Source organism: Pituophis catenifer, unplaced genomic scaffold (assembly GCF_029215685.1).
Source record: "Pituophis catenifer annectens isolate HBS135680 unplaced genomic scaffold, rPitCat1.0.hap2 SCAF_2, whole genome shotgun sequence".
NCBI lineage: Eukaryota > Metazoa > Chordata > Lepidosauria > Squamata > Colubridae > Pituophis > Pituophis catenifer.
The window spans coordinates 259,889,241-259,913,878 of NW_027256882.1; the positions used below are offsets into that span (position 1 = coordinate 259,889,241).

The window sequence follows — 24,638 nt, forward strand, 5'->3', positions numbered from 1 at the left end:
AATATACACATTTGTGTAATAAATTATTATCCAAAAAAGGAAGCGAGTTATTTAATTACTCCTTATCTCCTGCTTCTTCCGCACTAGAATTTACTTATTTTAAAAATACTTCTCCTTATAAAAACATCTGAACAGATTTAAATACATATAAAGCATAAGTATATTTAATTTTAATTAAAATAAAATGTAAATAAAATGAGATTTGTTTTTGTTTTGGCACTACCACAAGTGCAGACTTTATCATGGGGCAAGAACAGACCACCACCGAGATTTCTAATGTATTAATATAAATAAAGCTGTGTACATTTCACTAACTTCTAATATAAATTAGAATTCAGAGGCATTATTAACAGGTATCATGTCTAACGTAAAGTATTATTGGTCTCCTAGGGTATCTCAAGGACATCCTGGAAAACTTGGTCCCATCACCTGCTGATGCTTTTAACTGAAGACCAGAGGACTGAATTTGGAACTTACCTTATATGCACTATCACCAAAATACATCGCCTTTCCTTATAAAAGGAGATATATTTATTAACATGTATTTATCAACAAGGAGGAGTCCTCTTTATCTTTCTCAGATAACAGTAACTTTAATACAAGGTTATTGCTTAATAATTGCTTAATAAAAGCTTCATAGTGTGATTTGCCAGTCTGAAAGAAAGCATTTACCCAACCATTTGATAGAATTGCTAAGCAACAGTTCTCCAGTTTCAAAACAGCTCTTACTTCTGGAACAAAAATAGAATTCTATTCAAATTCATCACAGTTTGTGAAAGTTACAAGGAAAAGAGAATATATGTAGATGGATATATAATTTACAGACAGATTGAAGCAAATTTATGTTCAGTCTTTGCACCTCAGAGAGTTGACACTTTGGAGATAAAACAATACACAGATTTCCAATAAAAAGCAATAGGAAGAAAATGCCAAGTACAGGTTCATACTTAGAAAAAACTGCAGTCTTTATAACAGAAATACTATTTTTCTTGATTTTTGTAAAAATAAGATATTGAAATGCTAGCAACTAGGCAGATGTTGCTTGCACTTTCAACAGCTACAGCACAGACAATTTCACCAAATGTAGTTCCTTTTAGTTTTGTAATCGTAACATCATTTTCTTTATCCATGTTAAATATTTGCCCGAAGGGGCGTGAGACAAAACATTTACAAATTAGTATAGTCAGAAGAACATATGTACTTAAGTAAGAAAACAAGCAAACAAATGAATGCATATCTTACTGTAATCTTTTTTACCAGATTGCTCCTTCTGCCTTTGCCAACCAGCAATTAACATAAAATATTACTATTAAGCTACATTGGTGTCCGGCTACTTATTAAGGAGATACATCCCTGGAAGAGCTAAGCTTGACAATGATGCCAAGACTCATGGCAGCTCCACAAGGAAAATCAGTAGTCATTGTTTTTCAATGGTTTTTCATAAAAGCATCATATTTTATAATTTTTCAAAAAGTTTATTTTTAAGTTGGAAATGCAATTCAAGATTTATTGTAGCAGCATTTGTGAAGATATTAATTTAAATTTGGCTCTGTAATCCTTAATATTTCTATCCCATTCAGTCCAAAAGCTGAAGAAGCATTACATGTTCTGATACTTCTCATTACAGACTAACAATTTCTTCTTAAAAATCAAATCTCATATCAGGTAGAATAAATTGGTTTGTCCTTAAATCTTGAATTGGAAACTTATCATGCTCAAATATCCAGTTCAATTCAAATCAGGGTTGATTCACATAGATCTACTAGTAATCTTACCTGGTGGACTTCCATGACCAGCTGCAGCTGTAGCAATAGCAAAAGCCGAAGCAGGAGAAACAGGACAATGACCATTGTCAGTCACCTGTCCTGCAAGGAAAATAAAAATAAATACAACATCAGATGACATTGTTTTATAAATAAAAACACCTCACTTAACTTTGTTTTATAAATAAAAATCCAGTTGAATATCTCTGCATTATATATATATATATATATATACGTAGCTCTTTGGTTATTCGGGTCTTCTCCCACGTAAAATTCCAATTTTACGTGGGAGAAGACCCGAATAACCAAAGAGCTACATACAAACACCCGCGAAAACCTGAGAAAACATATATATATACATACATACATACATACATACATACATACATACATACATATACATATACATATACATATACATATACATATACATATACATATACATATACATATATTACAAACTATTCTAAAAATACGAGTTCCAGGTATATTTGTAAAAAAAGAAGCAGACATTCTACGAGCTCCGGAACGAAAATAATTAATTTTTTATTTTACTAAGCTTTCGTCAGCCATCAGCTGACATCGTCAGAGTATTAAACTACCATTACAGAGATCTCTGCCTTTATATCTCATTAATCAATTTGGCCATTGCACGCGTAATAGGCCCTTTCAGCCGTCTCCCACTTGTAATTAGCTGTGTTGTTTTTGCTGTCGTCATATCCATATCCCTATTTGCTTTGAATTATATATTATATGAATTACATCTTTCTTTCTCTCCTGCTTCTCGAACACTGAATTTAGTATTTTCCATTGTTCCCAAAAATGAATTAGCTTATAGAATGAGTCTTACTGTATAGTAACAGTACCATTGTCAAGCTCTACCAAGGCAGGCATGAATTTGTTTGAATTTTCCAGAGTGTTGATACAGTATGTCTAGTCTGAATCTTTACAGCAACTCAAGAACGGAAGCAAACACAGTTCATTATTTATTTCATTTCTGCTCCACTTTCATGACTTTGAGGAGTGTACAGAAATCTATCTTAACAAGCAATCTTGAAATATGTTAGTATAAACAAATAAAAAATAAATAAATACAAAGATGCCTATCCTTCTTTCTCATTAGGCTTCAAGATATTAAAAGCCTATTTTAAAAGGAAGATTTTAAGGACAAAATCTTATCCAGGGACTACATGTTCCATAAAGTTGGGCCACCATTGAGAAGTTTTGTTTTTTGGGCTATGCCCCTGTCTCTTCACATTGAGGGAGTAACCAAAACAGGCGAACACCTAATGACTTAAGTGGATTCCACAACATTATGTTCTTTAGGCTCAAATCCATAGTCCTCTTCCCAAATTTCATTCTGTTTAACAGTAACCTGGTCTTTGATTTTCCTGTTTGTTAGTGGTTTGTGACCCTATATTATATAGGCAAAATTATTAATGCCATATTATGCGAATACTGTATGATTCTGTACATATATACTTTATTACCTCTGAAATATTTTAAATTCTTTATATCTCAGTAGCATGCAGTATACCTCAGATGTATTATGAGGAAAGAAGGAAGGAAGGAAGGAAGGAAGGAAGGAAGGAAGGAAGGAAGGAAGGAAGGAAGGAAGGAAGGAAGGAAGGAAAAAGAATGCCAAGGCCATCATTGGGGTTATTGTTAACTAGTATTTATACTCTCTGCAGTTTCCGTAATAGCTAATTTCAAGCCTTTTCGCCAGATTAGGACATCTACCTATACTGTATATACGGGATACACTTATTTTACTATTAGGTACAAAATAGATTTATTTCTCACTAACAATAGTATGTATCTTCCTCACATCAGGTAGCCAAAATGTGCCCTCAGCTTGTATCACACAAATCTATCAGAAGGCTGAAGTTAATGTTTCTTTTTCAAACAAATGTATATTTTGTTCAAAATTTTTCAGAACATTTCATCACAGCTGAATGCAAAAAATTCTCTTGCTGCCAGTGTTATTTTGAATGGTATTATTTACATTTTCTTTTCTATATACTGTGTGATAAACAAGCATTTAAAAAATAGGAAATTAATATCCTAGAGATAAAAAAAATGAAAAAAGAGAAACAAATTCAGGACTAAGATTGCAATCCAGACTGAGTTACACAAGAATTCAAATCCTATTGGAACAGTTTAAATCCATGAAGCAGAGCTTTGTAATGAAGTCAATATTTTCATATTACCTCCTGTCTGCCGGTAACGTAAATGTCGTGGAGTTGAAGGGGATCTACATGGAGACAGCTCAGGAGGATCTACTGTTGAGGCACTTTCTGGGATAGGATGATCAACCGGTACAGATTCCAAAACTCCTGCTATAAAAAAAAATAAGAACTATAGAAATACAGGAAAGATACTAAATTCTTATTCTAAAAACTTAATTTTCAGTGTGCAGAAACAAATGTGAATGTATTTTGTATCTGGGCAGTAAATAACCAGCATTTATAACTCCACATATAAAAATACATAATTGAAAGAAAAAAAATATCTCAACAGGTTTTTAAATTGATGAGCACAATGTCTAGTAATTCATGGATCAACTGGGGTATGGTGTGTATGAGGTATTCAGTTTATACAAATTGTGATAAAATTGCAGAGGTTTTTATTTGAACACCATTGTTCAATAATTAATCACTATATTGATATAATCTTGACACCCATATTATCCATGATTTTTTGCACCAGTTCTATTTATACAGTCTAATGGTGCACACAAAATCTCAGAATCCAGGTTAAAGAAACAAGGAAGGAATTTGAATTACAAGACTGCTTAATGAAAGAGGAAACATATAGCTCACTAAAAATAGTTTGCAAAACCATTTTGGTATTAAATGTTAACTGAGAAAAGCTTTTCTTTTCAGTGTTGAGATTTGATTTAGTTCTACCTTTATGAAAAAAAATCCTTTCATCTATCAAGTACTACACATTAATATTTAAAATAAATCACCACTGACTTGATTTAGTTGAGAAGTTTTTTCCCCCATAAAATTATCCCCTCTATAATGTTATTCTAATTCAAGCTTGGAAGAATAGACAAGCTCAGATATTATCAGCTTAATTCCTAAGGTTCTATCTATCACAAGAGATGTCAAACATTTCCCCTTGATATCACAAGCCTTAAAGGATGCTTTCTAAAAATAATGATGGTTCTGAACCAAAATTCCAATTTCTTCATTCAGAAGACTAACATTCAGAATAATAAAATCATGGCCATGAATTGTTTCCAGATGTGAGTTTACTGTGCTCCACTCTTTGATTGGGAAAGCACTTGATAATGAGGAACATATTTGACTTCTAGATTTAACACTTTATTTGGCAGTGATAATTATTTTTATAGTAGAACATTGTTTCTTTTGTAAGGTAAAAACAATTTCCTAACAGTGACAGCTCAACAATGGGACCAGTTACCCAAAGAAATAGTGGGCTTCCATTCATTGGCTGGATTCAAGAACAGCTAAAGGGCCATCTATCCTCGGTATTTTAAGCATTTGACTTTCTGTACAGAGCAAGGAGTTGGACGTGATATTTTACATGGCTCCTTCAATCCTGTGACTCTCCCGTTCATTATTAGCTTTCTCACAATATTAGCCACTTCTTCTTCAGTAAATGCTCCTGAATAATTCTTTAGGCTGTCAGAAAATCCAGATATCTCATATTATAAGCTAAAAAATGCAAAATAATATTTGCATGAATTAGGTTATTTTTAATAACTCTTTTATGTCAGTCATATGTCTGCATCAGACGTAGAAGCCCATTGGGAGCCGGTGCAGTCCATGAAGCAGAAGCTTGCTTTGTGTTTTATGAATTCAATGGGAGACACCAAATATTGTCCACACTAGTGTCTTTTGGACCATTTGCAGTAGATGAGAGGTGAATAAGGCATGAATCACTCTAAGTCCCTGGTGGCAAACCTATAGCATGCATGCCAGAGATGGCACTCATAGCCCTCTCTGTGGGCACGTGCGCTGTCACCCCAGCACAGAATTCGCCAAGGGGGTGGTTACCTCGGCCCTCTGTAAACATCAGTCTTTGCTTCTGCAGCTCCAACTCCGTCAGGCTCTTCTTTTCCTGCCCCCTCATTTTCTGCCAGGGTGAAGACCCCTCCCCCTAGGCTGCTCTGCGAGACGCCTGATCCCACCAGGGCTCCCCCAATCCCTTTCTCAAGCCCTCCACCCCCAGAGGAAAAGAAGCAAGGAAAGACTAACATGAAGCACTCGGTTAGAAAGAACTGGAGCCTTTCTCCACGGCAGATGGAAAGGGGCAGGGCCACACCTCCAAGCTGCAGCTTTTGAAAGCCAATATCTTTCCAATTTGCTGCCCATCTGTAAATATTATTATAATATTAGGAAAGGGGGGAAGTTATTACAATTACATCCCTGCTCAGTTATTTCGGAGAGGGGGAAAGGAATGTAGGATATTCATCCTAAAGCTTAATTAGGCCTGTCAAATAAATCACATTTTGTAAATATTTAAGTATATATTTTCATGTGACAACACTGAAGAAATGAGACTTGGCTACAATGTAAAGTAGTGAGTATACAGTTTGTATAACAGTGTAAATGTGCTGTCCCTTCAAAATAACACAACACACAGCCATTAATGTCTAATTGCCATGTTGGCACTTTGCAATAAATAAATGGGTTTTGGGTTGCAGTTTGGCCACTTGTCTCTAAAGGGTTCGCCATCGCTGCTCTAAGTCCTCCCAGTCCATTGACATGGGCATTTAACACACATCCTTTGCACAGAAGTAATTAGCATTTCTCTATTGCAGGTTATTCTGTTTATCAGGGTTAAATTCTGTCTGCAATCCCATTTACTTTGACCATGGGTGTTAAGTTCTGGGTGAAGAATGGAGGCGAGGCCAGAGTGATTTCTAACAGTTCTTTATTCAATACTGCCTGTGAGGCAATCTCTCTCCCTGGCTGACACAGCTTCTTTTATATGAAACTGATCAGCCAAACAACCAATTAGGAAAGAGTATTTTCCCGCTCCAATAGAGGACCAGAATGAGAACTTCAGCTGACAACTATACACTATATACAATACATAACAATAGAAAAGTTCACATTTTGAAGTTTTTTATTATGATTATATAACTGAAATAGCATTTATTTTGCCTTTCCTGATAAATGGAATTAATTTTTTTTGTAAAAAGGAATATATTTTTTAAAAACAGTAACAGAAAATCTTTTAATTATATCCACAATTTGCCAGTGACTCCTTAACTATAGAATGCTTTTTAAATATAAGAACAGAGAAATGAAGTAAAAGCGAAGCCTATTTTCTAATTGTAACTTGATAAATGGGAGTTTTAGAGTTCAAAAAACTGGAAAATGTTTTCATCTAAGTTCTGAACTACAGTATATATTTCACAAGATAGGTTAGTACAGTTATTCTGCATTTAATGTGGCACATTTGAAAAATACAGGCTGTAGCCTGGATTTTACTACCTAGAATCTGTAAGAAAAAATTATCTCAGGCACATAATGTATAGGTTGTGGTCATATAACAACCCTAATTGGATCATAATTTCCATTGCTAAGCAAATCAATTGTTAGTTGAAACATCACGTGACTACACTTTTTAGCAATGGTAATTCCAGTAATCCTAGTTTTGGTCATTAGGTGAGAACCACACCATGATTAGGTGAGAACTTCATACTTCTCCTGCCTTATGCAAAAGCTGCCTCCTTCCCACTGCCTCCTTCTCAACTAGGCCCAGTAAGTTCCCTTTGGCAGGCAAGGCCCTGCTGCTCTGTCACACTCATACACATTCATAATAGAAGAACCATTGAAAAGTTGGGGGAAAACTGTGCAATATTCTCAATGAATGATCCAAGAAAAAAATAGAAAAAAATAGAAAAAAATTATATTAGGTGATATGAATAAATAAATGGGAAATGGGACAAAAAATAGAGAAAAAGTCACATGGCTGTTTGGAGACCCAAGAATGAATCAATATGGTGATTGGAGATCTGCTTAGGAAAAAAATTATTTCAAATACATTATGTATTCACATTTATCTATTTTAAAAGAATTAATACAAAACTAAAAGCATGATTGATTTGTTTATATTGAAAGAACAAGAGAATCGGTAATACATACAAGGCTGATGAGTGGTTATACATGTTTTATCTGATAAATATGTATCTGATAGTGTCAAGAAGACATCAGGGGGGAAATGAACATAAAATAAAAAAGGAAAGAAAGAAATAAACTAAAAGAGAATAATAAAAAGAAGAAAAAAATATGAAGACATTCCCAAGAGAATGAATGTAAAGTGGAAGAGATGCCTCTAAAATGTTATTAAATTCATAGTAATGGACTATTTTACTGCAATTACAACGCATAAAGAGTGATGAGCCTTGGTGGCACAGCAGACTAAAGCACTGTTAAGTAACACCAACTGCCTGCAATTACTGCAAGTTCAAATCTCACCAGGCTCAAGGTTGACTTAGCTTTCCATCCTTTCGAGGTAGGTAAAATGAGGACCTGGATTGTGGGGGCAATAAGCTGACTTTGTATAAAAAAGAACACCACTTTGGGGGGGGGCAAAAGCCCTACTAAGCAGGTATATACAAAAGTATGAAGGCTATTGCTTAACGCATTGTAAGCTGCCCTGAGTCTCCGGATAAGGGCGGCATATAAATCGAACCAATAAATAAATAAATAAATAAATCCCCATACAATCTTTTTTCCCGTTTCTAGCAATGGCAGAGACACAATTTGGCCTAGTGATTAAAACCTCAAGGTGGAAACTGTAAATTCTAGTCCCACCTTTGGCATGAAAGCCAGCTGTATGACTTCAGGCCAATCACTCTCATTCAGCCCAACCCAATTTATAGGGTTGTTGTTGTGAGGAAAATAGGAGGGGGAAATATTAGTCATTGTCACGCTCTTGAGTTATTTATAAAAATAACAAATGTGGGATAAAAATCCATATAGCATACATACCTATTAAGTAAACATTAACACACATGACTGACAGTATCTGGCTCTGCATGATAACAACTCTTTTTCTAGCCTAACTGTAGATCCTTGCATTGGAAGTAGAAAAGCTTATTTTTCCAATATTGCTTTTTACTTCTTTTCACATATACATTTAAGTGAAATATTGGTATCAGAAATCTGATGGGCAGTATTCACACAAAACATCAGCAAAACCACTTCCACTATTCTACAGCAATCCAGTTAACCACATTAATCATAGTGAGCACTCATTAGCTACAATATCCAACACTTCCCTAACTTAATTTCTAGAGACTCCCAAACTTGCAGAGAGCATAACCATTAGCTGCTGCCTGGATGTCTGGATATTGTAAGATTTCTAGCCCCCACACTTGGAGGAGATCACATTGAAGAAGACTACATTATAAAGTTATTACATATATAATGAAATAGATAAATGATAGATACAGTAGATATGATAGATAGACAGACAAATACCTCTTCGAATACTTCTTCGTAGCTTATTGCAAAGCTCATTGCGTGGATTTTCTGAATTGTCTTCTGAAAAAACAGGGCTTTGCTCTGGAGATGAAGGGCTTTTGCTGAGATCCAGTGGCACTTTCGTTGACATGGGGGGTGATGATATTCCAGGGCTGTATGTTGAGGTAGGACTGCTAACAGAAGAAGCAGATAGATCTAATGCTCCTATTCTTGAATTTAATGGAGAATTTAATGATAATTTTCTTGTTCTAACGGGTGAAGATGTCCTAGAGAGAGATAAAGGTGGAGGGGAAGAAAACTTGCGGCAGAGGTGTGGTGACTTTGCATCAGCCATATGTTCTCTATTGTTTTGATTAGTAGCAAAAAACAGTTCCAAAGACCTAGAGAACAAATAAAAAACTCAGAAGTAATTTTACCATGCCAGAACTGCCTTTAAAAAGTACTTTATAAAGAAAATACTATAACCAACATACAATTGGAAACATCCTGGAAAATGAAAAACCCAAGATACAAAATTAATTCCTATAATCTGTGATTTCATTAGATAAGAAATCACCATGTGCTAGGAAGATCAACCTTGCTGGTTAGGATCTAGTTGGTGCTTGTCAAGTATTCTTATCAGCAACAACACAGGTCAGAGAGATTAGAGTAACACATTTATAGGCAGGGCCTGTCTTTGCCAAGAACTTAGTCCAAGATTGCCTATCTGGAGAATAGAATGTCCAAACTATCAAGTACCTGGTTTTTGTTTTTTTTTAAAAAAATATTGTATGGTAGTAGTTCTGAATACCACGTAGAAAATTTCCAAAACTACAGATAGTTTTGATACAGTACATGAATCTGTACAGATACAGATTCATGTAGTGACTGTTTGAAGTTACAATGGCACTGAAAAAAGTGACATGCCAAGTTTTCACACTTACAACTCTTGCATGGTCATGTGATCAAAATTCAAACAATTAATAGCTGGTATGTATTTGTGACAGTTGCAGTGTCCCAGGGTCATGTGATCACAATTTGTAACTTTCCCAGCTGGCTTCTAACAAGCAAAGTCATTGAGGGAAACCAGATTCACTTAACAAGTGCATCTTGCAGAACAAAAGTGATTTTTGTTCTATCAAACCATTAATACATAATGCAGTTTGCAAGAAGACTATTATTACCAATATTTTCATAAAAATAGTAAAAAATAGAAAACAACTCACCTGACAGGGATGGAGGTGAAAGGCCGTTTGTAAGTATCATATAGCTTTTCCAGTACAACTGTTGCATTGGTAAATATGCGGTAAGTATGTAGGAAAGTATTAAGAAAATCAATACTGAGAAATCTCAAGTCTGTTAATCTTTCCAAAAGGCGTTCAACACTTGCATAACGAATCTGCGGTACTTTGCAGGAGTTCAGAGTTTTGCTGAAACAGATGTCAATGTCATCTTTATGGAGACGGGCATCAGACCTACATAACATTATTTGAAAAACATTACAAAAGTTGCTTTGAAAGTCGGAGATCTTTTTTTTTTTTTTTTTTTGCAGATTGTCTCTGATATGAAGAAACAAGTTCTGCTTATAATATTAAGTAGACACTACTTATAAAATCAAAATCATATTTATGGCCAATGGAATAGTCTCATGGGTTCTCGATGGGCCAAATTTCCAATATGGAGACATGAGCACCAATATGCTTAGGGCATCTCTTGTTTTACCTGAAGCCTTCCAGCCTTCTTGACTTTAAGTTCTTTATTTGAGTCATGGTGGCACAGTGGTTAGAATGCAGTATTGCAGGCTACTTCTGCTAATTGCCAGCTGCTTGCAATTGGGCAGTTTGAATCTCACTGGCTCAAGGTTGAATCAGCCTTCTATCTTTCCCAGGTCAGTAAAATGAGGACCCAGATTGTTGGGGGCAATATGCTAACTCTGTAAACTGCTTAGAGAGAGCTGTAAAGCACTGTGAAGCAGTACATAAGTCTAAGTGCTATTGCTATTATTTGAAGTCCTTTAATTTTGAAAAAAATATATGATGAAAAGAAAAAAATCCTAACCTTTAACATTATTTTTGCTTCCCAAAAAACTACTGGTTTGTAACCCACTGCTTTCTGCAAATGTATCTGACTGGCCAAATAAAAACAAAGATAATATAATTGACATATAACATCCTGGAAGGAGAGCTAATACATGAATATTTTATTACTGGTCATATCTATTTTTCAGGGTTATTTATGAGATGTACATGAAATTTTAGCAGTAAATTGTAAATCTTGGTCCCAGGAAATTCATTTAAAAAGATAGATGATGATGATGATGATGATGATGATGATGATGATGATGATGATAGCTAGATAGATGAAAGAATGATTGACAATATAATGTAACATATTCTCATGAAATGCAGAATTAATACAATTAAATAAAACTGCTAATTTTTATTTAATCTGTATCTGAATTTAAACAAAACTAGACAACCATATGTAACATGAGAACACAATTACACTTACTTGATTATATGTGGCACAGTGACTTTGGAATTTTCTTCAAACACTATTGTCATTAAACCATTGCACCGTATGTTGTCAACACACTAGACAGGTTGATTAAAAAAAACAAATTATAGATTCATTTTTGCTCAATACTATATATCTCAGATCCTACAATTACAGAAAATAAAATTTTATCTGGAACAATTTAGTTAGTAGGAAAGATAGAAGGGATGAACTGCCATATTTTTAACATTTTCAGAATCAAAACTAAACTTTACTATTTAAAGTCCCTGAAGTTGCAAATGAATCAGTGTGCTGGAGAAATTAAAATGTTGGAGCAGTTAAGGAAGACCTACATTCATGTCTATCTTCAACCCCAGAAGTTCATTGGGTGGCTTTGAGGTGAGCTCTATCTCTTGGCCAAACTGGATAAAGCCTAGAATATCATTCCAGTCAATAAGCAAATTAATGAATAGTATTTGGTTGTTCTGAATGTACTTCCCATCTCAAAATGTATTGCTCCTGGAAACATTGCAAAACCACAGGTTTTAAATTCCTTTTGCATCAGGTCATTCAATCCCAAGGCACTGAAAACAGCAGTTCCCGATTACTGGAAACAATTGATGCCTTGAAGCCTCTGAAATAACAATCTTCCATAGTCATAAGATTAAGTTTCAAAAAGTGACAGTCTGCTGCTAAGGATCTTTCCAGGAGCTGTTGTCAACTGGGCAGGCTCATAATAGATTTGGGAATTAATCAGTTCACTCTTCTGTCTTTCACAGTTTCTGGATTCTATCCACCACTATTTCCTTTTACTGCTTTGAGACAATATAATTTCCAGATAAAAATATGGAGGCAACTGGTGGAACTGCTCGAGAGTGTGAGAAAGCCGTGTGTGGTACTGAACCAAGCTAATACAGTTTTATTTCAATATTAATCTTTCAGGTCTTTATTTCTAGGGTGGATTACGATCAAATTCAAATTGTAGCCAAAAATGAGGCCACTACACTTGAGCCTGGCCCACCTTCCTCCATCTTAATAATCATCCAGGGTGTGTCAAGTCTTAGGGGGTTGGGAAATAGGCCTGGCCTCAACAACTCATCTGGTACTGTCTTTCATACATACATAATTGACCAATAATATTTTGGTTACAAATGTTCATTTTGCTATTTTTTAACTTTAAATATTTGTAATCTTTTCCAACGGTGGTTTTACAGGAATATTGAATATTTCCTAATAAATGTATTAATACATTTGAAATGTGTTTAAAATATGAAAGTTTGCCAGTCTCTTTTTAAATAGAGTCTTGCAAAAATACTCTTTCTGATCTATTCAAACATACTATGCTTGTGGAAGCAGTTGTATAGATTGGCTTAATACAATGCTATGAATCAATTGGAGTTTATACAGAACCATTTGAAAGATGATTCATTAAGCATCAAATCCAAAATCTAATAGTAGTACAGCAAAAGATAACAGGTGCCAGCAGAGGCCCAGGTTGGGCTGGAGAGTCAATGAAAGAGTGGGAGGGAATCCTCTGGGAAGCTTAGATTGATGGGACATTGTATTGCACAGAAATGTTGCTGGGGAAGAAGCATGCAGCATGGCATTGTGTCCTTTGTCAGTTAGATCAACACACAGAAGTTGGTGTCTGATGATACCCGTCTGAATTTAACTTTGTGGTGGCTGGACAAGGCTCAGCTTTAACTGAGTCCCCAACAGAATTGAGTTTCTGCTTCTCTGGAACCAGCTTTGGACGCTCTGTATGGACAGGTTGTGAGAGTGACCTGGAACTTTGGATTGCTTTTGGGGAGTGGAACATGAAGGGGTACCCTAAAGAAGGGAGTGATGAAAGAATGTTCCATTGAGAGGATGAGAAGACCTAGCCATGAGTAATTGAGAGCTCTCAGGGGGTTCTGTGATGCTTTTCTGGATATGCATATTTTATTGTTTTAACTTTCTTAATACAAAAAACAGTTAAATGGAGTCAGGCATTTTTTAACTCTATAAAATAAATAAATAATATTTTTCTGCTATTGTTTCTAATACAATAAAATAGTTGAGAGGAAACAGTCAACTTTATTTTGTTTCTGCAAATTTAGCATGCAGAAAGTAAACAAGGACATATACAGTAACCATGTGGCCTCAAAAAGCTTTGCCCTTTAATTTAAGTCCCATTAAATAATGACAGGCAAAATTAAATCTGCAATTAAATGTTTAAATGCATAATATACCAATTAGCTGCAATTGTAATCATATTACCAGTGCACAGAGAAAAAAAAATGAATGCTACTTTGTTGGTTTTTCCTTTACTATCAGATAAACTCAGATTAACTGAGCTGATCTGCAGCAATTAGTGTAAATTTTGCAACTGTAACTATAAAAAATATTGTTTTTGTAGCAGCACCATGAAATATATATTGGCAGATATGTGAGTATAATCTGTATTACATTATGAACTATTTCTGTACTCCAGTTCTTGGCACTTCTGTACAAAATCTTCTATACTATTTAAAACATATATAAACATATATGGCATCTAGTGCAGTATAACCTTGCATAGTGATTCTTCCAAACTACTGTCCAATTCTCTTATTTTCATTGCCAAAACTTATTTATTTTTAACTATTTTACAATTAACACAATGGATCCAAGCAATCAAAAACATAAACCTGGTACAGTTGTAACATGAGATCAGAAATAAAAGCCATTCCAGAATATCCAGATTAGGCCACTTTCAATTCTCTTTAATCTTAAATTCAATTTTCTTTGGAAACTTTTTCTGTGTGCAGGAACAGTTCCATGCAGGTGAAAATGTGCAGATACAATAGATTTTTAAAGAATTCTGGAAAAGGAAAGTAATGACATCTGCATGCAATGTGTATAAAGACTAAAGACAGCTTTTTCCAACCTGGTACCCTTCCAACTGAATTGTCAGTCAGCACAGCGGTTCACAGTTCTAATGTATCTAAATGGAGCTTTACGTTGTAAAAGGCTGGGCTAAGCTATTAAATAAAATGAAAAAGATCTTTGTGTGAAAATAGTCCATAGGAAAATTGGAACTTGTTTTTTTCATGGCATTTAGAAACCAACTACTGAAACTTAAGAAAATTTTATTTTATCACCTGCTCTTTTTAAAAAAAAGAAATCTTAAAATTCTTAGGCTGGGAAACAGTAGCAGGCCCAAAGTCACTTGGCTTCACAGATGAATAACTATTTAAATGAAGGCTTTACCACTCTAAGCACAAGACACCAGCTGCTATGTCAGTGGGAGTGTGGAGACCTAGTGGGGATGCAGTGGCCTAGTGGGTAAGACATGCAGCTTGTTGACTGAAGGTTGGCAGTTCGAGACCCAAGTACCACGGGATGAGCTCCCAGCTGCTGCCAACCTAGCAGTTCGAAAGCATGCAAATGCAATTGATAAATAGGTATCACTTTGGTGGAAAGTTAACAGTGTTCTGTTTGCTTCGGTGTATAGTCATGCCGGCCACATGACCACGGAAGTGTCTTTGGACAATGGTGGCTCCTTTGGCTAAGAAACGGAGATAAGCACCACGCCCTAGAGTTACACATGACTGGACAGGGGAAACATCTACTTTTACCTGCTATGTCAGCATGCCACTCATTCACCAACACTGTATTCAAAGCAATATTCTGTTAATAATTCATACATTTTATAATGAGCTCCAAGACAACATTAATGTGCTGAATGAATTACGTAGTATTCCTCCCCCTCAAATTGCTTACCTGACTAATGTCACTGGTCCATGCTGCCTTTTCCTGCCGCGAAGGAGCTAAAAGGACCACCGTAAATGGAGGTGCACCTGCAGGATCTACCACAATCTTGAAGTCAAGGTGCCCAAATACTTGCCCAGAACCTTTTGCTTCATGATTGAAAGACAAACAGAATTGGGCAGTTACAGGTTGAAATGCAGAACCTAGATTACATCACAGTGCAGAGACAACTACTTTCCATTGTGATGCGTAGTTACGGTCAAAATTTAAAGTACAAATTTAGTATCTTTGACCAGTGATATTTTTAAACATTACAGACTCGTGCAAATGTAAAATATTTTTGGCTCACAGAATTTATAATTAAGCAAATGAAAAATTATATTATGTGTTCCAGTTAAAACCTATTCACTTGAGGTAAATATATATATATATCTGATTCTGTTATGACAATATAGCATTGACTTTTAATTGGCAAGACACCTAATTCAGAGCCTACTCTGTGCTAATAGTAGAAAAAACAAAACAGAGGTACAAACTGAGTAGTAATTTTTATGCCAGCATTATTATTTCTAAACCTTTTTAAAATTAAGATTAAAGTACAGAATATTCCTTTCCTAAGTAATTATTTTTAAAATGTAAGGTCTGGCAAGGTGTTTGAGATTCCTTCCATGAAGTAAAGTCATATAGCAAGTCCTAGAAAATGTGCCTTCTCTGTCACAGTATTACTGCCTGCCCTGGTGGCACAGTGGTTTCAATGCAGTATTGCAGGCTAACTCTGCACACAGCCTGGAATTCAATCCTGACAGGCCTCCATCCTTCCAAGATCAATAAAATGAGAACCCAGATTGTTGGACACAATTTGTTTACATTGTAAAGCTTCCAGAGGGTGCTGTAAAGCACTATGGGCCAGTATATAAGCCCAAGTGCTATTGCTATTGCTATTTTCTAACCACAAGATCCCCAACCCTGTTGACTTTACATAATGTATTCAAAGTCTGATTATTGCGTTTGGGGGGGGGAGGGGTTAGACTAGTATATTGGATGAAATTGCCATTTCCCGTCTGCCTATGGCTGAGAAACAGCGACTGGCTAAAGTCACCTGGCTGGCTTTATGCTTAAGGCATGACTAGAATTCAGAGTCTCTCAGTTTCTTCTCTGGTATAATGATAAATAAATCAACACATATATACGTACATCTTTTATTTCTTGAATTAGAATTTTTATTAGTAACTCTCTATGTCTATACTATATTTCATTAAGCAAAAAAAATGCTATTTTTTAAAGAAAATTTTACAATTCCATAAAACAATTTGATAGAACTTACATTCATCATCATTCATCTCAGTTTCCTCAAATAGTGTGCATTCTATTAATGAAAGGACACCTCCGGCCTAGAGACATAAATTGCATTTTTTTTTCAGAAATCTATTTAACCATTCTTCAGTCTAAAAGTATATGAAATTATATAACAGAAGGTACAATCCATGAATAGAAACCTAAAGTAAACCTCATTCAACATACAGTATTTTTCGGAGTATAAGACGCTTCGGACTATAAAACGCACCTACCTTTTTTGGTGAGGAAAACAAGAAAAAGAAATCTCTGCCTCTGCCTCCCAGCAATTTTGCCTCGTTGCAGCAAACAGCAAACAGCCTACTTTACTTTCATTTTCGTTTTCAGCATAGCTTGATTAGTACAAGGGGAAAAAAATCTGCTCCCAGCAATTTACCTCCTTGCAGCAAGCAGCAGAGGCCCGCGCTGCAACAGGCAATAGCAATCCCTGCAGCCTGAGACAGCTGAGAGTCGAGAGGCCAATCCAACGGATAATCAATTTGTGCTAATTAGGCTGTGCTGAAGCTGAAATGGGCTGTTTCTTCTTGCTGCTTGATGCAAGGAGGTAAATTGCTGGGAGGCAGAGGCCAAAGGGTGGGGGCCAATGGATGGGCTACATTTGGTATATAAGATGCACCCAAATTTTCACCCCCTTTTGTGGGGGGGGGAAGGTGCGTCTTATACTCCGGAAAATACGGTACTTGGACAAGCATCCTCTGTGTGTGCGTGTGTGTGTGAGAGAGAGATGGGGGGAAGACTTCAAGTCAGTCTCAACTCCTGATAACTTACTGGATAAGTCCCTGCACTCTTCCTAGCAATGTTTTGAGAAACAGTTTGCTACTGCTTTCTTCCTAGGTCTCAGAGAGATGAAATGGACCAAAGTTAGTTGGCTTCATACATAAAGGAGGACTAGACAGGATGATTCTATATTGTACATGGTATAATGCATTATTCCAATAACTAGGTGAGTGTCAGCACTTCAAGCTGCATTTACTCTAGTGCTGACATAAGAAGGAGTTCAAAGACTTTGTTTGAAATGCAATTTATTTGAGACGACCTCGAAGCCTGACAATGAGTTTCTTAAATTAAATACAGAGGACATTATAATTTCTAGCAAAGAATGTGGAAATGCATAACCTCCTTTTTCCAATTAAAACAATTCTGTTATCCCAGTTCAACTGAAAATAATTTTACCGATAAGATTAATAACATGAAGCACTCAACTGCAGTATTTCAATACAGCAGAAGCAGTATTTTGACAAAATAAGCAATATATTTAAATAGGAAATTAGAACATATCTATTTTTTAATATCTGAATATATTACTATTATAATTCCAGAAATATTCTGTAATATACAGCTGTACTAGAAATTCTGTATTATATTTAAATGTTCCATAAAATAATTGAAAAAAAAAAAAAACTTGTCATAACCAGAATGATGTCAGGCCCAGCCCTGGCGCAGAAAAATCCAATGGAGTCCAATCCTTTATTTGCTTACACCAATGGACAGAATTTGCCAAGGTATAAAAACTATCACTCTCTACCTGAATAAATATATACTGAGAGGATAGGGTATGGCAGTCTCTTAATGTGGGCTTCTCTCTGATGGAATATACTGCCTCCTTCCTTGGAAACCTCTGTGCTGCCAACTCTCCCTCCACTGCTTCTCCATGTGTTCAATCCATCACAAATAATTAAAATACAAAATGCAATATTAAAAGCAAAAAGGTGGTCAGAGAAAATCATTGAGGGAACAAGCAGAATTTCAGTGCCAGGTGGTAATTTCGAATGGTTCTGCTGGAGGATATTTAGCTTAGGAAGGCAGAGATGTAGAAATGCATGAAAATCCATCTGATTCTTTAGAAAATGTTAATTATTTTCTGAACTATACATTCAGTTTATAATATTTATTTTAAAAACAATTAAAATAAATGAATTTTGGTCTTAGAATTATACAGATAAAACAAACCATCATATATAAATACAAAAAGTCCCCTTAAACATGTTAATATTATAACTGGATGCTCTGATTGCCTGGCAGGCAATAGTGTAGTCTTCCTTTTTCAAAGATTTATATTATTTTACTGCAATTAATCGGAACAGACATATATTTTACTATATGTTCTACAATTCACTATTCTAGTCATAGTTTTTTTTACAAAAATATGTACCTTAAGTAGATGCAACTTTCCTCCAGAGCTCCTTGTACAAATTAAAAAGTGCTTTGTAAATAGAAAACATTGCCTTTCTCCTTCTTTTTTCAAAGACAATGATCCCAGGCGAACTTTACTAAGTTTTCCTCTCTCAACTGATGGGACTTGAATAAGAGTTCCTAGTAAGTAGAAAAGCAAATAGTACTCTGTAAACATATAATGCACATAAATAATTCTTATTCTTTATGGTTTACAATAAATTTAGTGTCATATATTTGTAGCCACCTAAATAACAAATTTAGATGACCGTCTAAATCAGGGCTGTCAAACTCATGTCATCACGGCGGCATCACGTGATGTATCAGGACTTTTTTCCCGTTCGCTAAACCAGGTGTTGGCGTGGCCAGTGCGTGACGCAGCCAGCCTGTGGTCACACAAGATTGTAATATATTCATTATACATAACCATAACATGAAACCCAAGGTCCAGTAAAAAAAACTTACCTTGTCCTTTGCTGAGGACAATTTTTTCTTATAACATATAAAGCTCATTTACCAAACAATGGAAGGACAAAAAACATAATACACCCTCCTCTAAGCATCCTCAACCAACTAATAGCGGTTGAGTATTCTGAAAGTTGTAATGCCAATGTATTTGGAGAGCAGCATATTAAAAGAGTGCTAACAGTGTGTAACTAATTAATATATATTTTTTAAAAATTTCTAAAAGGTTTTTAAGTCACAAGTTTAACCAGCAATAGAAGCAAAAGCAGAACAGAAGAGAAAAAAGTCTGGATTTGCAAATAGAAGTTTACCAATGTGATCTGGATTTCATTCTTCAATATTTAAGTATATATTGTAAGGTTAGGGTATAGGATTGTGCATATAATTGGATACACACTTACTAGTCCTTTCCTTAATTCTGTATTACACTGCATTTTTCTATTTTCAGAGTTCATTGGTTTCTGCTACATACTCTACTGCCTGGAAATAGTTGCATTCTGGTTTTATAATTGTGTTACATAATTTGTATTATTATATTTATTTTGTAAACTGATACAACATTTTATATTTAAACATGAAACAAACTTAAATAAAATAAAGAGGATGGATGGCTAAAGAAATATAAACATTAATCTCAATTTATTATCACAATGCTATAAAAAGGGTAATTTGGTTATGTGCCAAAACAGATATATTCCAGGCATTATGCAAACTTCAGGATTAACTGATAATTAAAACCCAAGCCTCCCAATCTAAAACCATATCCATTATATCACTGTGTTCACATCCTGAATCAAGGGTCTCCAATTGTGGTTTGCTTGGATTTAGAGATATACCCATTTCATGGATTATTCTAACAGATAAACAAGGCTATTATTATGTGTTCAACAAACCAAAAATAAAAAACATAACTTATGTTATTGCAAACCTATCTCTAAAGTATTAAATAGATGGAAAGATATAATCCTTATGTGAGATTAAATGAAAACACTATTAAAATATACCTGATATAAAGTTCAATTACATACTTAACATATTCATTCATTGAAATGTAAATTCCATTGAAGTTTGTAGCCCTTTCATCCAAGTTAATTAGGTTTTTAAATATACAAAGCAAACAAAAACTTGAATCACGAGTATTGTAAGATTTACTTTTTTTTTAAGTGGCTGTGAGAATATAATATTGGTGATTTTTTTGGGTAACAACACAGAATTCTAAAAATATAAGTCAATGTGAATAATACAATACACTAAATGCAATTTTGCTATACTATAGTTTATTGAATTTCATATTTTCAGGCAAATAAATCAAACTCAGCCAAGACAATACACATCTTTGTGGCATCTATTTAAACAAGATGCTGGATCCCGATAAATGCATTCATATGAAGCCAATTACTAAAATATTTTAATATGGACACCAACCCTGTAATGTAAAAATATGTTCTTTCTATACAATAGGTCACAATTTGCAAGAAACAAACAGATCTTTTAGAGAAGATTCAGTGTAACAATTCAGAAAAATTCAGAGGAATAGATCCCACAAAATCTTTTTCATGAACCACATTTAAATGAGGTCCTTAATGAACCTTAACTCCAAATAAACATAGTTTGATATTTTCTAAGTTATTGTGTTTATGTGTGAGAGAGAAAGAGCAGAAAGGGAAAATGACAAAGATTACCAGTATAATTTAATAGTTAATGTACTGGACTAGCAGTGGGGAGATCCAAATTCCAATTTTCCCTTAGTCACAGAAACCACCTGGGGGAGTTTGTGTCAGTCACCCTCTCAGCCCCAGACAAGGAAGTCAAAAAAATCTATTTACCAACACACACTTGAGAATGTAGTAGATTCTAGTCCATACTTTTAATGTAAATGCATAGGCACAAAAGTAAATAGGCAGTGAGCACATATTAATATACTATAATATAATAAACACACAGCATTAAGAGTAATATGTATTAGCATAGCTCTATAAGGGTTACCCACGATTAGTGATTTAATATTAATAAAATTCAATTGCCTTTTTGTAATCTATGTACAATAGAGTATTTTTAGCTTTAAATATTTCAAGCATAATCCCCTCACAAACTTAAAAAAGATCATCAATAAACTTATTTAATTCCATGCTATCAGAAATATTTCCCATGAACACAGTTATCCAAAATTGAGTAGATATAGATCTGATAAGGATGTTTTCTGATAAAACCCTGGAAATATATTAAAAATAATGACAATGAATCATGTACTTCATCCATGCAGCGATGTTGACAGACTCTACTTACCAAAGAAAACAGGTGGGCATGGAATGTTGCAAGTACATCAGGTGGTTGAAGAAGAAAAAAGAACATTGGAAGAATATCTGAAGGATAGCGAAAAAGATGCACTGAAGCTAGTATACCAAGAAGGCCTACTGAGTATGGTAGAAACCAAACTGCTCTACAAGAAAGACCAAATGAAGAACAGAAAAGAAGCATGGAAGACAAAGCATTATATGGCCAGTATATTAAAAAAAAATAAGCAGGGGAAACAGATAATAACAAAACCCTGGCAATGGCTAAGAGCAGGAAAGTTGAATAAAGAGACAAAGGAGTTAATTCTGGATGCACAAGACCAAGTCTTAAGAACAAATGCATACAAAACTAGAATTGAGAAGACAGTAACAGACAGCAAGTGACACCTTTACAAAGAAACTGAAGAAACAATGGATCACCTGGTTAGCTGCTGCAAGAAGATTGTCCAGATTGACTACAAACAACAGCATGACAAAGTAGCAACAATGGTACACTGGAAGATTTGCAAGAAATACCACTTGCCTGCAAGAAAGAACTGGCAGCACCATAAAATATAGAAAGTAATAGAAGATAAAGAAAATAAAGTGCTCTGGGACTTTAGAATTAAGACAAACAAGCACTAGCCAAATAACAGCCCAGACTTAACAAGTGTCTATAAGAAAGGCAAAAAAAGTCTGGATAGTGGATGTGGCAATACCTGGAGACAGCAGAATAGAAGAGAAAGAATTGGAGGGGGGAAAAAACAAAATACAAACATATGCAAATAGAAATAGAATGACTATGGCAAAAAAAGAGAGAAAAGGTAGAAATAGTAGTAGTAGGTGCCTTGGATGCAATCCTAAAACAAATGGAGCACCACTTAAACACCATCAGCACTGACAAATTCACCATCAGTCAATTGCAAAATGCAGCTTTACTTGGAACAGCTTATATCCTGTGATGATATCTGTAATGTCATCAAACATCCATATCTGCCTATTCCAGATTCCCTGGAAGGACCCAATAGGCCAGGGGTGTCAAACTCAAGGCCGGATCCGGCCTGCAGGGTGCTTAGATCTGGCCTGTGGGGCTGGCCTAGAAATATCACAACGGGCCACAGGGGTGCCTGCCACAGCCCATTTTTGGCCAGCAGAGTGCTGCAGGAGGCCATGAAGGCTGAAAATGTGCCATGGTGGGACCATGCAAGGCCCCCCAGCCCATTTTCAGCTGCCAGAGGCACCACAGGCCGATCCTTTGATATTTCCAGGCTGGCCCCATGGGCAGGAGGCAGAGTGCTGTAGGAGGCAGAGGCACCCCGCAGTACATTTTGGTTGGCAGAGTGCTGCAGGAGGCAACACCTTCTCCACCTTCTCTTTTGCAGCATCTGCCAACTAGAACTAGATACACTCTAAGATCTGGATCGCTGTTGTTCAGAAGAGCCAAAAACATCTGGCTCTTCACCCAGGTCTTTGATGAGTGAGAGTGAGCCCCCTCGTATCACTGAATTTGTCATCTTTTATCTTAATCTTTTACCAGTGATTGATTTAATTTTTTTATTGTTGTGAGCCACCTGGAATCATTGGGAATTGGGTGGTATATCAGTTTATAAATTATTACTAATATTAAGTCCTCCTCTGGGGCTGTGTCAGAGGTAGTAACAAATATAGATAGACTGTTGGACAGACAGTTTTTAGAGAGAAATTGTCTGTTCATTTATGCTCTGCTCCTGTACAAAAGAGTCAATCTCCACAGCAGTTGGGAACTTTTCATGTCTTTAATCTCTACATTATGGAATTGAGACTATTTGTGCCAGAAAGTAAATCTCCCTTTTTCTGGAATAGCTGCTTTGAATGCAAAGGGAAAAAAATGAATCTTGAGCCTGTGCCAAACGCCCATCATGGCCACGCCCACCCCAACCATGCCCACCATGGCCACACCCACACCCAGCTACACCCCACCCCACCACCGGCTCTCTGAGATCAAACACTACCCTGATGTGGCCCTCAATGAAATCAAGTTTGACACCACTGCAATAAGCGAACAAAAATACCACATCCAGTCTGAAGATCTGGCTGTCTATGTGATGAATCATATATTGTTTGTACATATATGGGCACAAACGTAAACTGTCAGTGAACACATATTACTACACCAAAATATATGATTAATACACAGCATTAAGACTCATAGATATTCTATGATTACCCATAATTAGTGGTTTAACATTAATAAAATTAACTTGCCTTTTTGTAATCTACATACAAAATGTTTTTTTTAGTTTTGAATATTTCAAGCATAATCCCCTCACAAACAAAAAAGATCAAGAGGTCATCAATACACTTATTGAATTCCACAATCAGAAATATTTCCCAAGAATGCAGTCTTCCAAAACTAAGTAGGTATACATACATACGATAAGGATGCTTTGTAATAAAACCTCGAAAGTTTTTTAAAGTAATTTATATAGACCACTGACAAATACTAAAAAACTCTGCCAACGTGCCACAGGAAAATCTTGAAAATATGACAAGATAAAGCCTGCAAACTGGCATTTAATTAGAATTATTTTATTTATATTATTCATCTTGTAGAAAAAGTTCCTTTTCCATACTTCATAAGTGAAAGTCCTCATCATAAAAATATTAAGTATGTGAATGAATTCTAATACTAAAATATTTTTATATTTATACCAGTGCCCTGACTCAAACTTTTCTGTTTCATAGCTATTTCATTTTCAAATCATGGACAGAAAATACAAGGAAAACACCGATGTGAAGAAATTACTTTAATATTAATATTTAGAAGTTGTATGGATGGAAACAGGATTATTTAAAACACTGGCACCTTGGCAACATCAAATTTTAGATGTCTAAAATTCTTCCAGTCACTCACAGTTTCCTTCTTTCCTGTATTCCCTGGCAGAACATATTAA

At 35.3% G+C, this 24,638-nt stretch overlaps 1 protein-coding gene across 1 annotated transcript in view; it reads right to left on the minus strand.

Annotated features, from left to right (window-relative positions):
- The window catches only part of RASGRF2 (Ras protein specific guanine nucleotide releasing factor 2), a 106,413-nt gene that overhangs the window by 34,175 nt on the left and 47,600 nt on the right, over positions 1 to 24,638 (minus strand). The window contains exons 10-17 of the mRNA XM_070935794.1: positions 18,948 to 19,108; positions 16,767 to 16,833; positions 15,455 to 15,591; positions 11,726 to 11,808; positions 10,441 to 10,689; positions 9,233 to 9,615; positions 3,974 to 4,099; positions 1,776 to 1,865 (exon numbers count right to left, since the gene is read on the minus strand). Of these exons, the coding sequence (XP_070791895.1) occupies positions 1,776 to 1,865; positions 3,974 to 4,099; positions 9,233 to 9,615; positions 10,441 to 10,689; positions 11,726 to 11,808; positions 15,455 to 15,591; positions 16,767 to 16,833; positions 18,948 to 19,108 (1,296 nt within the window). The remainder of the gene's footprint in view (positions 1 to 1,775; positions 1,866 to 3,973; positions 4,100 to 9,232; positions 9,616 to 10,440; positions 10,690 to 11,725; positions 11,809 to 15,454; positions 15,592 to 16,766; positions 16,834 to 18,947; positions 19,109 to 24,638) is intronic.